Source organism: Hemiscyllium ocellatum, chromosome 23, assembly GCF_020745735.1.
Source record: "Hemiscyllium ocellatum isolate sHemOce1 chromosome 23, sHemOce1.pat.X.cur, whole genome shotgun sequence".
Lineage (NCBI taxonomy): Eukaryota > Metazoa > Chordata > Chondrichthyes > Orectolobiformes > Hemiscylliidae > Hemiscyllium > Hemiscyllium ocellatum.
The window spans coordinates 40,740,542-40,756,812 of record NC_083423.1 but is presented as its reverse complement, the minus strand read 5'-3'; the positions used below and the strand labels follow the sequence as shown (position 1 = coordinate 40,756,812).

Sequence of the window (16,271 nt, the reverse complement as noted above, 5' to 3'; positions counted from 1 at the left end):
AGAATAGTGCGACTGCCTCTCTAATATCACCGAAACCTATAGATTGCTGCAGATTCAGACTGCAATTCACCATCAGCTTCAAAAGCCAATAAATCCTAGTCTAAGCCAGCAATGCCCACAACAAATAAATAAATAATAACCTCTGGTCACCTCTCCTACTTTCTCCTCATGTAGTGTATGACACTTTGATAACCCAATATGCTTCAAACCCAATATTACTGTATTGTTAATGGGATAAAATTATGATAACATTAATTGTGAGTGGGATTAAATGTTTTATTTCATGAATAAACAATTGATGTAATACATACAATAAAATATATTGCTCCTTCACATTGTTAACTACTGCCACAAGAGACAGCATGCAGCCAAATTCTTCACAAGTCAACATTCTGATATCAAATACTTTTCCCTCCACACCCAGGTGCCTGAGGGCAATTTTTTTTGTATTTTATTTGAACATATCTCAGGTTTGCTTTTACTTGTTGAATTTCATCTCCTCTGGTGAAGACATACTTTTTACAAGAATACAGAGAAATCAAAGTAGGTGAACAAAATTATGTTTTTAAGCCTCTAAATAGAATGAATGTTTCTGTTAACTTGAATTGGGCGTTTTGCTTTAGGTTTGCATTTATCTTGCATTAGTTTGGACTGCTTCTCTTCACAATATTTAAATAAGTGGCTCATACAACGTATCGATTCTCGTTGGCCCGAGCTAAACTAATCGCTAACACATTCCTGCTGCTCTTTTCACCATAAGAGAATAATAAATCAACTAATTTTGTAGTATCAAATCGTAAATATCTGTAAAATTCCACATGCATCTGGATGGTCATCATGTTATATTTCACATGACTGACTGACTTGGGGATCTTGAGTCGTATAAAATTAATTTAAAAATAAATGCAATAAATGGCATAAATGCAGTTTATTTAAAGGATTAACTAACTCAAAATAAAGAAGTGATGGTAATATGTGGAAAAGTGTATACTTTTACTGAAAATAGTTTCTGCAGAGCGTGCACTGAAAAATTTTGAAGTAGGTATTCTCAGTTTTTAAAAGCTTGTACCCCTCAATTCCTACAGTTAATAGTGAGATCATAGCAGATTACCACAAATGATGTATAAACTGAAGCTGTAGTCTCCTGGTTTCATAGAACAACACAGCACAGTACAACCCCTTCAGACATTGATGTTGTGCCAATCTTTTACCCAACTCCAGGATCAAACTAACCTACGTAGCCTTTAGTTTACTATCATCTATAATGAAAGACGGATGATTGGAATTTAATAGAAAACATCTGCATTTAAAAACTGATTAGAGGATTCCTAACCATTAAAATGCTTTGAGGAATACTAGCAAATGTATTTAGGTCTGAGATTAACTCTGATCATGCAACAGAAAAATCACAGCAGACTATTTAAGAGGCAGCAACTTATTCCCATCAATTCCATGGACATCTCAGAAGATGATTTTAGCCTCTTTTGCACAAGTGATCTGGACAGTTCATGGAATTTATTGGGATCCTTCTATAAATTTGGAGATTGAAGCTCAATTGCTTTATCAAACCCTGAAGCAATCTTAAATCAAGGACTGAGTGGTGAAACCATCACAGGCACTTTGCCAAGCCATCATGATGCCAAGCAGATTTGAAATCAGATGAGCTCCATAAAGGCAAGATGATGGTATTTCCTCTTGTTTCTTGGAGGGCCAGGAAGACAGGACTACACTTCCAACCATCCCCACACTGCACACCCCCAAAAAAAAAATCTTGGATCATCTTTATTCCAGGTTTCTCTGTCTTCCTCAAACTAAGTCATAGGGTTTGATGAGGTTTGTTAGATTATTGTGAACCTGGCTAGTTACGCAGGTATCAGTTGGAATCTCTACCTCTCTTTCAAATGTTCTTTGCTTTTACAAGCACAACTTGTTCTGATCATAGGTCACAGAATCCCTTCAGTGTGGAAACATGCCATTCAGCCCATCAAGTCCATTCTGACCCTCCAAGGACAAAACTAACCCACTAACTTGTCCTACCCCTGTAACCATGTACGTCCCATGGTTAACCCATCTACAGGGCAATTTAATACAGGCAATCTAACCTGCACATCTTTGGACTATGGAAGGAAACTGGAACACCCAGAGGAAATCCACACAGACAGGGACAGAAGTTTGGCTCCTCAACATCCAAAAGTTAACCTGTTATACTTACAATACTAACCCAGAGTCCTTGTACTAAAGGCAGAACATAAGATCATTTGCATTGCACAGGTTTCTCCGTTACACACAGCCAAGCTGTGTTTATTCAAGTCATGCACAGTAATTACAGTTTAAGTGGCTTTTGGCAATAGCATGAAAAAAAATCACATTGTAGTAGTTGGTGAGTAATATTATCTGTTTTGTGCATTCAATTCAGAACAGATATCACGATTTATGATTGCACAAAAAAAGATGATGCTACAGATTTTCGCAATCCTTGGTGAGTATGGCAAAAATCTCACAATGTTTGGTAATAGTTTTATCCACATTTAGACACCAGATCATCAGTATGTGTTACTGCATGTTTAATCACTGTGTTGAAGTGATGATTGAATTTTTTCCTTTCTCTTCTCCTAAGCCTGAGTAAGGACACTGCCCTTACCTTCACAAATATAATCCAGAAGGTTCTCAGTGTGATTGCCAATGCATGCTGATTTCGCAGTGATTAATTGGGGCAGCAGTTTGGTAACACAAATTGACCTCAATACTTCAGGATAAAGAGCAGTAAAATTAGCCAAAGTTCCCGTACCTGACGACAATTCAAAAAATCTGTTAATGGGTATCATGTGACTGGGAGGTAAGTATGGAATCAGCAGGCAGGACGGGAACAGTAATCCAATTTTCAGTGCATGACCACACCCTCCATCTGCCGAAATAAAATCATGTTCCACCAAAATGATCTTGGCAGGATATCTGGAAATGCTTCAATTCAATTAAATAGACTGCAAAGCAGAGTGAAAGGAAAATATCAAAGAGTAAAACATTTACAGGAGTACAACAACAAGCTTCATGTTGCCATCATGAAATCCTAAACAATGTGAAAGAACTTAAATGGAAATTAGCTCCACAAAGTTTTTTTTAAATGATTATATATAAATAACTACTTATTCTTGGACTATTTCGACATAAATTCATCTGTGAAGACGCTGTGATATATACCTGCTTAATTATATTAACATTTCACCACAGATATATCAACCATGATTTTATTGTTTAATCAGATCAGAGCTCGCTAAGGCTAAAATCAATCATTTCATCCTGAATTACGGATGTGCAATATTTTTCTGACCCAGCAGCACAATAATGTCTCAGAAAGAAAGAATTATCAGTAACAAAAGAAGGTAAGATGGGAATCTACTGCCAATGCTGCAATCTCTTCCACACAAGGATAGGCACGCACTGGTTGGTGGAATAGTATCGCTGGGAAATACGCATGAATATTCCTGTAATAATCTGGTCAGTTCTTAAAGATTTCATTTAGTGTTTCTACATTAGTGAGCTGGATTTTCACACATTGAGGCAGGGAGCAGGGGAGTTGGAAAGTTTCCAGGCTCAATGCACCCACCGGAGAAGAAATTGTTTGCAAAGACAGGATTCTTGTTCTATAGGAGCAGGAGGTAACCAGATATGGGCTCACTTCACCAGAAAGAGATTGGAGTCAGCCACAAGGGAGGTCAATGCCAAGACAAGCTGTTTAAAAGGCCTGTCTCTGTAGTCTGGAACTTCATTCCAGGTGCAATAAGTCAAGTGAGAGATAGAACAGTGGTGTAGCCACATAGTCTACACATTTCCCATACCAACTCATGTCACTGCACCCATTCATAGCCCCTGATACTTTCAATGCCAAACAATGGCACTTCCATGTCCATTCACCCAGTATGCACTCTATAAAGATTCAGTGAAATCTATAGTATTGACAGTATGTGTGAAAGAGCTTTTTGTTTTGAAAAATAAAAGCAATTTATTTAAAGGAATTGCTTTTATTACAATCTACATGCAAGTATCAAAATTATCCAGGTCATTTAAGGTATCAGTATTAGAAACTGTACGTACTTGAAACCTCTCTTCTGCAAATACACATTGCAAAATTGATAGGCCTGCGAGAAAATGCTGTCAATCAAGCAGCATTTTCTCTAAAGTGCAGAAAAAGCGGTACCTCGGGATTCAGTCAAGATTCTTGTACCTGACCACAGCAGCTGTAACCTTTTGTCTCACTGGGACCTCTCCGTGTAGAAAAAAAAACTTGGAGATTTAAAATCTCCGTCAGATGCATGCCTTTGTTTTCAGATGTGAAGCACAGAACACACATTTCAATAGTTAGTAATCTAGGCATCTTAAATTCCACAGTAACCAACCCTGGTAGGTGGTCAGGCAGAACGTATAGCAGATTACATGGGCTCTCCTAATTCCTTTATTTATATTGCTTTAAAGAAATGGTCCAAACCATAATCTTACAACATAGCATTCATAATAATTGGATACCAACAGGTTGGACTGAAAAGTTTTGAAATAACCTGGATGTGACAGAAGTTTGCAAGCTTCCCACTTTGGTTAACTAATGTACAAGACTTCAAGACAGTAGCAACATAAATTTCTGAGCTATAAAATTTGTTTTAACATTAGACTTTATTGGTAGCTAGTTTATAAACACCCAGACATGCAACATAGGCTGCAAGAATAGGTAAATTGAAGATTAATATTGACAACACTCAGAGCCATTCTGTGCTGAGGAAATTGGATTGGACAATCCAAACAAAAAGAGAAATAAATATTCTAGTTTTTATATAAACAATGACCATCTGGTATGGGCAACAGCAGTGACATAGCGCCTTCAAAGTAGTAAAACCTTGTAAGCAGCTTCATAAAAACAAAGCATTACAACACTAAATTTAATACCAAGGCATTAAAGAAAACAGAAGGAAAGATGATCAAACCTGATCAAGAAGAAAGGGTGTAATGACATGACAGAGTTAAAAGAGACAACTGATTCAGAAGGAAATTCAAGAGTTTACAAACTAAGCAACTTATAGGCGTGCCACGAACAATTGAGTGAAGAAGATCAGCAATGTAGCAAAAGTCAGACTAGGCAAAGTGCAGAGATGTCAGTGGTAGTAGGCCTGAGAGAGCTTAGAGAGACAGGGAAGAGCAAAGCGATTGAAATCACTTAGTTATGGGGGTGGTAGTATGAGTTAGGGGTCAAACTTTACATAGAAATAACAACAGCCATCAAAATTTCCATGCAAATCAAACAAATTGTGACATCTGCACACAGTATCTAAATAGAGAAATCTGACAGTGGTTATCCAGCATATAACATTCTTTCATAAGCATCTCAAAAATAACATCTGCCAAAGGATTCACCAGTCAAACACATCAATAAGCTTGAGATTGCTGCACTCACTTTACAAATATTGGGGCTTTTTCATTTCAGTATCAGCCTTTGAATGGTGTAGTGAGTCTCAATTCCTATCAAACAACTTGTGTTGCTGAAAATTAATTTCCACAAATGTAGTATTTCATTTATTCTTCAAAAGCAAAGTTACTTTTTTTTGCCTGAGTCTCATCTCTCTTAATCCTTTTTATTTCCCCTCCATTTGGTTTTCTGTACCTCATTTGATAATGAATTCAGCATCTGAGAGGTTTATGCTGCTTGTTTACAATTCTTCAAATTGATTGGATGGGAGACAATTTGTTTCTTGCCTTGTTTACATGGATCTCAGACATCCAGTAGAAGACACTGTTGTTTTATATATTTGACTGACAGGAACATTTGCAGCACAGAAACGCATTGTAAAAATGAAATTATAACAAACTTCCCAGCTGATAGTAAAATTCAGCTTAATTTTTGAAGAATTAATACATCCTAATCTCAAATAATTTTTTTTTGGTTTTGCTCGGGGGTCAGGCATTTCCTAAGTAGCTGCTTGTCTGTATTTGCTCTATAGAGGTTACAATAATCCTTAAAATGAATTTGCCTTGTGGAGATCATATCTTCTATGGTGCTGATAAAGAAAGTGCAGACTTCTTTTTAAAGTTCATGGTTCTGGTTGATGCATAGCGTCACTAGTTATGCCCGCTCCCATTCTGGGGGAAAAAACAATTAAAACTTACAGTGGTTATCTTACTGCCCCACCCATAATTCCCTGCTCTCAGGCTAAACGAGCAACTGGAACCAGCAGAAAAGTCATCTTAAGATGCCAGCCCACTTAATATGTCTAAACATGATTTAAAAAATCAACATTGAGTGATGTCTGGGGCTCTAGTTTACTGAATGTTCATGAAAATCCTTCCAACTCGTTACAGGAGTCTTGTATTAGTCCTACAATCATAGCATTTGTTTGCTGATGAATTGCAGTGTTCTGAACATGCTGAGCCATGTTGAAGAGAATTGATACCAATGGACTGCTTCCCAAGGCATTCCTTAACTTGGTGAAGCATGCCCATTAGACTTATACGGCCTGTGACTCACAATTCATTTTGTCCTGAAGGTTTCTTTATTTCAATACTTTTTAAGCTTGCTAACACATCAGATGGGGATTTTAACCACCAAAGTGAGGGATTTGAGTTGAATGGGATGTAAAAATCTGAGACCCATTCATTTCAAGTTTTAATCAAGGTGGGCTGGGAAGTTGACAATTAAACTTTGCAGGAGTTGTTGCTGTAATTCAAATAACTATAATAAGGCTGTGTGCTTCAGAAATAACCAGCACTTTAAATCTGACCCTATTTCACACTCCACAGCATTAGTGCTACCATCTTCTCTCTGATAACTCCCACGTCCACTTTCTCTAATACCATAGCCGTCAAACCTCATGCTCTTATACCATAGCCACCAAGCTGCTGTTACAGTTGTTTGCAACATCTTCCCTCACTCACTCTCATGCACCTTAATCTCTAATACCGCTAACCCTGCATGCCCCCTGGCCTGCCTACTCACTCAGCCATGAGACCTGCACTAGAAATATCAACAGTGCCATCCATGTTCATTGTCCATAATATCTGCTTCTTTCTCGTTCCAGGACAAAAATAACCCACATCAGGACTGAAAGAGTCAGGAGGACAGTTTGCTGACTGAGCTGTGATTTCCCCACCCCTTCTGTGGAGAGCATCCTGATTTCTGATTACCCTAAGCCTTTGACAGCCATTTGCAAGACCCTGGACTGGTATCAGAGACTGCCCTTGATTTAATGTGCATGGATGCCCTGAGTAAAGGATATCTCTCTTGACTTGACTAAGGAATGTTGACAACCGTGACAAATTTCCAGGCTTTGTGCCTGTACTAACTGGTTACAGCAATATATCAGTACTGTGAAACGGGTATGTCTGGCTGAGGCAGAGTATTATGAGCATCCAGGCAGGCTCAGCATATGACAGTAAGCAAACAGGCCAGAGACTAAGCCTAGTCCATTCAATGAGCTGAGTGTGTGTGTCACTGAGTGCACAGTGTCCTTGGAGCAGAGTTAACTAATATAGTTATCAGTGCAGCCCAAGGTGCAGTATTGAAGTACAGATGCATTCAGCAAGTGGATCAGAAGTGGGTCATGATAGTTTTTAAGAAGCTGGCACATGTTGGCTGCCAATGTCAGATGTGGGGCATGTATGTCTGGTGCCCATATTGTGCACCTGGCATGTTGGTACTTGGTGCCCAACAAAGAAGCCCTTTGGAGCAAGCAGCAAGTTGATGTTCGGACTTCCAAATTGACACCGAACTTGTTTGGCATGGTTGGTTCAAGAGGACACTCAGTACTAATGAAGCAAATTGTGCCATTAACAAGCTGTGATTCCCTTGATTGGCAACTTGTTGTTGCCTAGCGAAGAATTCACTTTACCTGTTGGCGAATGCATAAAATATGGTCTGGATTTATCAACTTTTAGTCTTTTATGTTTGTCCAATATTTTTTCTCTATTGATATCAATTACATGGAAGTTCCTCACTCTTATTAGTCCCTTAGTTACACTCAATTTCTGAGTCGAAACTTTTACTGTGAAGGTGAGCTGAGTTAGATAAAAGATAGCAAGGCTGTCTATTCTTGTCTATTTTGAACAATGTTAAAGTACGCTACTTTGTATTTCCAAAGATAATCATGCTTCCACATTCCCAAATAACTTTTCTAAAATTTACTATTTCATTTCACTTTTCTCCTCTTTTTAATATCCCCATAACTTCTATACTTTGAATTACAGTTTTACATTTCTGTGAAAGGGCTGAAAAAGGTCAGAAAAACTAATTGCCATTTATAATCCCTGTTACAGCCAGGTAAGGATAGGGTCAAAGTCTGCTCTCTTTTCGCTAAACAAGAAAACCGAAACAACTATGAATGCTGGAAATCAGAAGCAAAAGCGAAAACAGAAATTGCTGGAAAAACTCAGCAGGTCTGGCAACATCCATGGAGAGAAATCAGAACAGACCCTCCATGAAAGGCTCACTGGACCCAAAGTATTAGCTCTGATTTATCTCCACAGATGCTGCCAGACCTGCTGAGTTTTTTCCAGTAATTTCTGTTTTTTCTTTGTTCTTTTCTCTTTTCCTTCTCTTCATTTAACCACAAGAGAGTTTTTGTTTGAAAAAGTTATACTTACTAATTCAGTGAGACTTAGTTGTTTAGAGGGTTTAAGGATCTCATTCTCCATCTTACTCAGGATCATTTGAAGCTTAACACTCTACTAGAAGCATGCTCCTGTAATGTAAATGAATAGTTTACAATTAGCCAAGACTCTCATGTGTCTGAGGAATGTAATGTTTGTACTTAATAGTTCTCTGTAGTAAATGTTCTTTTTTGGATTCCTTAATACCATAACATCAATGTCAAGTTTCTTATGTTATTGGGAGATAACATAAGTATGACCACATTAGGTAAAATTCCCTGCAGAAGATAAATTCACACCATGGTACCCGCAGTGACCATCTGTAATTTTGGTGGTAGATATTAGAAAACTAAACAGGATAACAACTTGGGATGGCAGAGAATTCAGACAAAGAGATAGTTTCTCACTGTTTGCAATATCAGCTTCTATGAGTATAGTCAGTTGGACAGATCTGTGTGCATAAGGAATTAACTACCAAGAAAACAGGACTAATTTATTTTTGATTAGAATGCATGTTCTTTCAAGACAAAAGAAATATTTAATACTGCCTTAATTAAACAAAAACCTAAAAATAGGCTGAAGTGTAAACTTGAGCTGGAATGCAAAAGCAGTCCAGTATAGTACAAAACACTGGAAGGCTCAATGGGACAATGAACAGCAAGGCAGAGACAAGAGCAACGCAGAAACTGAAAGGAAAATTGGAAAAACCTGGAAATTGAATGCAAATGTAGTGCAAGCTTTCTTCAGACATGCAATTGCCAGTGGCACTGCATAGGCAGTAAAGGCTTCCATTTCCGGTTGCACATCAATATGTCAAAGATGCAGACGACCTACTGCAATGTGGGTGCAACTGGTATGCCTACATTTCTCTTGTAACTTAGTGGATTCCCAGAACCAGGAGAATTAGGGTCCTGGTTCTCCCAGTCATTAGTCTTTAATGGTCCTGAATATTCAACTTATTGTTAGAATGGTGTTATTAGTGATGCAGGACATGTGGGCACTTCAAGGAATGGTTGGTTTTGCAGACTTCTTCCTTTGTCCCAATGGGGTTTAATATGGATCTGGTACAGTTAATGTAAATTATGTGGCCATCTTGATTGTGCTGAAGTTATTTTAAATATATGTTTTTTTTAAAACATCTGTATTTCAACAATTAATTTCAAGTTTCCAGCCAGTGGATAAGGATCATTGTTTGATAGAAATAGGTCTTTGTGACATTCATGGCCTAATGTCTCTCAGTCATTTTTGTGCCTATCTTTTTTGACTATAATTGAATTGACTGATGTGCGTCCATTTAAAATTAAAACGTGCATTCTAAAAGAAAACTGGAGTCTCGCTGTCTTATGCAACCACACAGATTCATGATGCTTTTTCTGTGGCATTTGAAAAAGTTACAGATCGGATCATTCATATTGACTGGCTCTTCTGGTCTCCAGACAGTCGGAGATTGGACTTACCCTGAAATGTGTCCCCAGGACCTGACTGTACATTCATTGCCTGAAGAATGTGGAGATCTCTTTGAACAAACTGCCCAATTCTGGGATTTTGAGTAGAGGAATTCAGAGAGTTCTGACTTAGTTGACTTGAATAATTAGCCAGGAAAATTTAGTGGAATTAAAACCTGCTTTAACTCCTGACTAACTAGAGCATTAAACAACTTAGCTGTAATCTGATGATGATTACTGTACTGCTCTCGAGAGTCATGGGCTACTATAGTTTACCTGCTTTTGGCTCTCACCTATGTTTTGTCTCAGTGAGGTTAAGTGGAACACTAACATACTTTTCACTGATTTCAATGTTAAACATTTCCAAATCCGGGAGAGCACAAACCAGATGCAGTTAAAGTTTCTTTCCTCTGTCCTGAACATTATACTTTGATTTTTTTTTGGCTTTCATAATCCTGACTTCTATTCGAAGAATTCCTTTGGTTCAGTAAAACGGCCCAGTGCATTTCAAACAAGGAAAACCTCACACAATTTGACACCAAGCCACATAAAGAAATATAACTGAAGAGGTAGATTTTAAGGGACATTATCAAGGAAGAAACAGAGGTAAAAAGGCAATTCTGGAGTTTAGCACCTTGGAGAGTGGAGGCAAGTAGAATTTCACAGAATGCCTGCAGTGTGGGAACAGGCCATTTGGCCCAACTGGTCCACACTGACCCTCCGAAGAGTAACCCACCCAGACTCATGCCCCTACATTTACCCCTGACTAATGCACCTAACCCACACATCCATGAACATTATGGGCAATTTAGCATGACCCTACCTAACCTGCACATCTTTGGGTTGTGGGAGAAGGCCCACACAGACACAGGGACAATGTGTAAACTCCACACAGACAGTCACCCGAAGCTGGAATTGAACCCAGGTTCCTGGTGCTGTGAGGCAGCAGTGCTAACCACTGAGCCACTGTGCAGATAATTGAAGGATCACCATCAGGGATGAGCAAGTGACCAAAGATAGAGCAGCACAAAGATTTTAGACAATTGTAAGGCTGGACAAAATTACAGAAATTACAAACGTAGAGTAAGGCTAGACTGTAGAGGGAATTGAAAATGGGGATAGAAATCTAAATATTAACCACCAAACACAGATTGGTATGAATTACTGCACCAATCTAATTTTTTTTCCCAGACATCTTGATTAATAACTGTCTTACAATGAGAACTAACAGTATATGTGTTTTATCAAAATTTTTATGATGTATTTACAGTGTTGCTAAAGGTTGTCTCTGGTCAAGGGGATTGCACTGCTGGTTCTTGTTACCCACCTCTTGGAGATCTGCTTGTGGGCCGTAGCAGTCAGCTATCTGCTTCCTCAACCTGTGGTCTGAACAGGCCAGAAAAATATTGTATTCTCAGTCACTTACAGGTTAGTTCATACTTTTAAAAACATTAATTTTAACGTTAATCTGAACATTATCATTCAACTTTCGCCCACAATCATACAGTGAGTAATAAATAAATTAATGAAGTTTGACACAAAGGTGGGTTACCACCAACTTCTTAAGGTTAATTAGGGATGGGCAAGAAATGGGGACTTTGTTATCAATATCTGCATCCCATGAACAAATAATATAAATAGTATGGATCCAGAAAGCTTAGATTTAACCGTGACATATTCCCAGTTTGGCTGAGGATTCTAAAATGGAACTTATTCTGTAAAATATCACAAATAATGTACCTGATTAGGTGCATCCACAGGTAATTTTTAGATTTGAGGATGGATTAATTGCTGAGGAGGATATCCAGAAGCACTATCACGACCATTGCAGATTTGTCTTGGATTTGTCTCAGCAATTCTATTGAGATAAAATATTGACAATCTGTGTGAGTGGCAATTAATCACAGAATCCCTACAATGTGGAAACAGGCCTTTTGGCCCAAGTCCACACCAACCTCCAACCACCAACCCACCCAAATCCATTCTCCCTACTCTATATATATTTCTGACTAATGCTGAAAATGTGTTGCTGGTTAAAGCACAGCAGGTCAGGCAGCATCCAAGGAACAGGAAATTCGACGTTTCGGGCCAGAGCCCTTCATCAGGAATGAGGAGAGTGTGCCAGGCAGGCTAAGATAAAAGGTAGGGAGGAGGGACTTGGGGGAGGGGTGATGGAGATGTGATAGGTGGAAGGAGGTCAAGGTGAGGGTGATAGGCCGGAGTGGGGTGGGGGCGGAGAGGTCAGGAAGAGGATTGCAGGTTAGGAGGGCGGTGCTGAGTTGAGGGAATCGACTGAGACAAGGTGGGGGGAGGGGAAATGAGGAAACTGGAGAAATCTGAGTTCATTCCTTGTGGTTGGAGGGTTCCCAGGCGGAAGATGAGGCGCTCTTCCTCCAACCGTTGTGTTGTTATGTTCTGCCGATGGACGAGTCCAAGGACCTGCATGTCCTCGGTGGAGTGGGAGGGAGAGTTAAAGTGTTGAGCCACGGGGTGGTTGGGTTGGTTGGTCCGGGCGTCCCAGAGGTGTTCCCTAAAGCGTTCCGCAAGTAGGCGGCCCGTCTCCCCAATATAGAGGAGCCCACGTCGGGTGCAGCGGATGCAATAGATGATGTGTGTGGAGGTGCAGGTGAATTTGTGGCGGATATGGAAGGATCCCTTGGGGCCTTGGAGAGAAGTAAGGGAGGAGGTGTGGGCGCAAGTTTTACATTTCCTGCAGTTGCAGGGGAAGGTGCCGGGAGTGGAGGTTGGATTGGTGGGGGTGTGGACCTGACGAGGGAGTCACGAAGGGAGTGGTCTTTGCGGAACGCTGATAGGGGAGGGGACACAACACAACAGTTGGAGGAAGAGCGCCTCATCTTCCGCCTGGGAACCCTCCAACCACAAGGAATGAACTCAGATTTCTCCAGTTTCCTCATTTCCCCTCCCCCCACCTTGTCTCGGTCGGTTCCCTCAACTCAGCACTGCCCTCCTAACCTGCAATCTTCTTCCTGACCTCCCCGCCCCCACCCCACTCCGGCCTATCACCCTCACCTTGACCTCCTTCCACCTATCACATCTCCATCGCCCCTCCCCCAAGTCCCTCCTCCCTACCTTTTATCTTAGCCTGCCTGGCACACTCTCCTCATTCCTGATGAAGGGCTCTGGCCCGAAACGTCGAATTTCCTGTTCCTTGGATGCTGCCTAACCTGCTGTGCTTTAACCCAGCAACACATTTTCAGCTCTGATTTCCAGCATCTGCAGACCTCACTTTTTACTCCTGACTAATGCACCTAACCTACACACCCCTGACCACTATGGGCAATTTAGTATGGCCAATTCACCTAACCTGCACATCTTCAGACTGTGGGAGGAAACTGGAGCGCCTGAAGGAAACCCACGCAGACACAGGGAGAATTTGCAAACTCCACATAGACAGTCACCCAAGACTGGAATCAAACATGAGTCTCTGGTGCTGTGAGGCAGCAGTGCTAACCACTGAGCCACCATGTCACCAGGGGTTGGTTGAACTGATCCAAGGCCCCAAGGGATCCTTCCACATTCCACAGAAATTTACCTGCACCTCTACAAATGTCATCTACTGCATCCATTGCACCTAATGTAGTCTTCTCTACATCATGGAGACAGGATGCCTGCTTGTGGATCATTTCAGAGAACATCTCTGGGACACCCACACCCACCAACCCCACTGCCCCATGGCTGAACACTTCAACTCCCCCTCCCACTCCGTCAAAGACCTGCGGATCCTGGGCCTCCTCCATCTCCAAACCATTACTACCCAATGCCTGGAGGAAAAATGCCTCATTTTCCATTTTCGGACCTGGCAACCACAGGGGATAAATGTGGATTTCAACAGCTTCCTCATTTCCCCTCCCCTCACATTATCCCAGTCACAAGCCTCCAACTCAGCACCACCCTCCTGACCTGTCCATCACTCCTCCCTCAGACCTATCACCTTCTCCCTCACCTTCATCCACCTATCGCTTTCTCATCTACCTTCTTGCCAACCCCACCCTTCCTTCCATTTATCTCCCAGCCCCCGACCCACAAGCCTCATTCCTGATGAAGAGCTTATGCCTGAAATGTTGATTCCCCTGCTCCATGGATGCTGCCTGACCTGCTGTGCTTTTCCTGCATCACTCTCTCATCTATGATCTCCAGCATCTGCTGTCCTCATATTCTCCTAGAGATATAGAATAACATCTCTGAACAGATTCATTAGAAATATATTGTACCAGGTTCCTACAAAGACAGAAATTATTGGAGAAACTCAGTGGGTCTGACAGCATCTGAAATTGAACTTCCAGAGAAAGTGGTAGATACAGGTACAGTTACAACATTTCAAAGACATTTAGATAAATGCATGAATAAGAAATATTCAAAGGGATATGGGCCATCCGCAGGCAGCTGGGACTAGTTTAGTTTGGGATTATGGTTGACATTGCCTAGTTGGACAGAAGGATCTATTTCTGTGCTGTATGAGTCTATGACTCTATGATTCTATGAGACAGGTACTGGCTGATCTTTATCCATTACTTTGTCCAACTGTTCTTCACTCTCTTTGACTCTAGTAAAAAGTGAGGTCTGCAGATGCTGGAGATCAGAGCTGAAAATGTGTTGCTGGAAAAGCACAGCAGGTCAGGCAGCCTCCAAGGAACAGGAAATTCGACGTTTCGGGCCCTTCCTGATGAAGGGCTTTTGCCTGAAACGTCGAATTTCCTGTTCCTTGGATGCTGCCTGACCTGCTGTGCTTTTCCAGCAACACATTTTCAGCTCTTTGACTCTAGCCCCACTTACTGTTTACTGCTAACTCCCTTCCCCTGCCTGCCCCCACTCTATCTTCTGCACAAAACACAACATTTTCCTAGTTACCATCAGTTCCCAAGAAGGTCACTGGACCTACAATGTTAACTCTGATTTCTCACCATTGATGCTACTAGACCTGCTGAGATTTTCCAGTAGTTTCTGGTTATGTATGTGAATTTAAGACTTTTTAAAATTGTAATATCTAATTACTGAAAGAATGCAAAAAAACACAGTGGAACAAGGCCATCATATGTTCTGCTTAAATTGTATAAACGTCTTGGTTTAAACAGCTTCCAAATTTCACTCACTCTGATACACCATCAGATTGTTTCAGAGCCATGAGGTATGGGCAATCAGAGCTGAATTGTAACCCTGCTCTGCATGCAGATAATGGATATAGACAGTCCATTATTTCTCTCAGTATCAGCTTTAAACTCTAGTGTGATGAATTTTTAGAGGTAGCATGGAGTCGGAGCTTTCCTTTGTAGCAAAATCAATCTAATCCTTGGGGATCTGTACCAACCAGAATTCATATCCCAATGCAGTTTTATTTCCTCACTGAGTGGTTGTCACATCACACTGAATGGTTATACAGAGAAAAACTCAGAAGATTATTTATGTGTGGGTAACATAGTTTTTTTTTGACTTTGACCAATATAATTTAATGTTTTTATTCATTCCCGGGATGAGGATGTCACTGGCCTGACCAGTATTTATTGCCCATCCCTAATTGCCCAGAGGGCAGTTAAGAGTCAACCACAAGTAGGCCAGACCAGGTAAGGATTGCAGTCTCCTTCTCTAAAGGACATTAATGAACCAGATGGCTTTTTCCTGACAATTGCCAATGGTTTCACCGTCATCATTAAACTCTTAATTCCAGATTTTTTTTTACTGAATTCAAATTCCACCATCTGCCATGGTGGGATTCAAACCCACATCCCCAGAACATGATCTGGGCCTTCGGATTAACAATCAGCAATAATATCACAAGGCCATCGCCTCCCCTCTTGAAACACATTAAAAAGGTAGTTGGGGTTCACAATGAAGTACTGTGTGTGCCTTTGATAAACTTCCTGTAACCTGATCTACTAAAGCAAACAATTTAAATAAACATGACAAAATGAATTGCTGTCTTTGCCTACAAAATGCAAGAATGGTCTGTCCAGGCAAGTTCACAAAATTGCTCAACATTGAAGTAAAATTAAAGGATGAGGGTGTCTTAGAAAGAATACATGTCTTTCTCTACATGTCAGTGTAAGACATTGTATTAAAACAGCTAGAGAAGTGCTTTATGGAAGTCCTTCAGAAGAGGAGGGATTGCCATAACCTGTCATTAATGGTGCATTGTTCGAAGCTGCATAACAAATTCCTGAATGCATGTTTAATTTAGTGTGAAAG

At 40.5% G+C, this 16,271-nt stretch overlaps 1 protein-coding gene across 1 annotated transcript in view; it reads left to right on the top strand.

Annotated features, from left to right (window-relative positions):
• Window positions 1-475: 475 nt before the first annotated feature.
• LOC132826757 (laminin subunit beta-4-like) overlaps window positions 476-16,271 on the top strand; it is a 121,422-nt gene continuing 105,626 nt past the window's right edge. Inside the window, exons 1-3 of the mRNA XM_060842931.1 lie at window positions 476-543; window positions 2,417-2,479; window positions 11,341-11,498. Of these exons, the coding sequence (XP_060698914.1) occupies window positions 2,434-2,479; window positions 11,341-11,498 (204 nt within the window). The 5' untranslated portion in view covers window positions 476-543; window positions 2,417-2,433. The remainder of the gene's footprint in view (window positions 544-2,416; window positions 2,480-11,340; window positions 11,499-16,271) is intronic.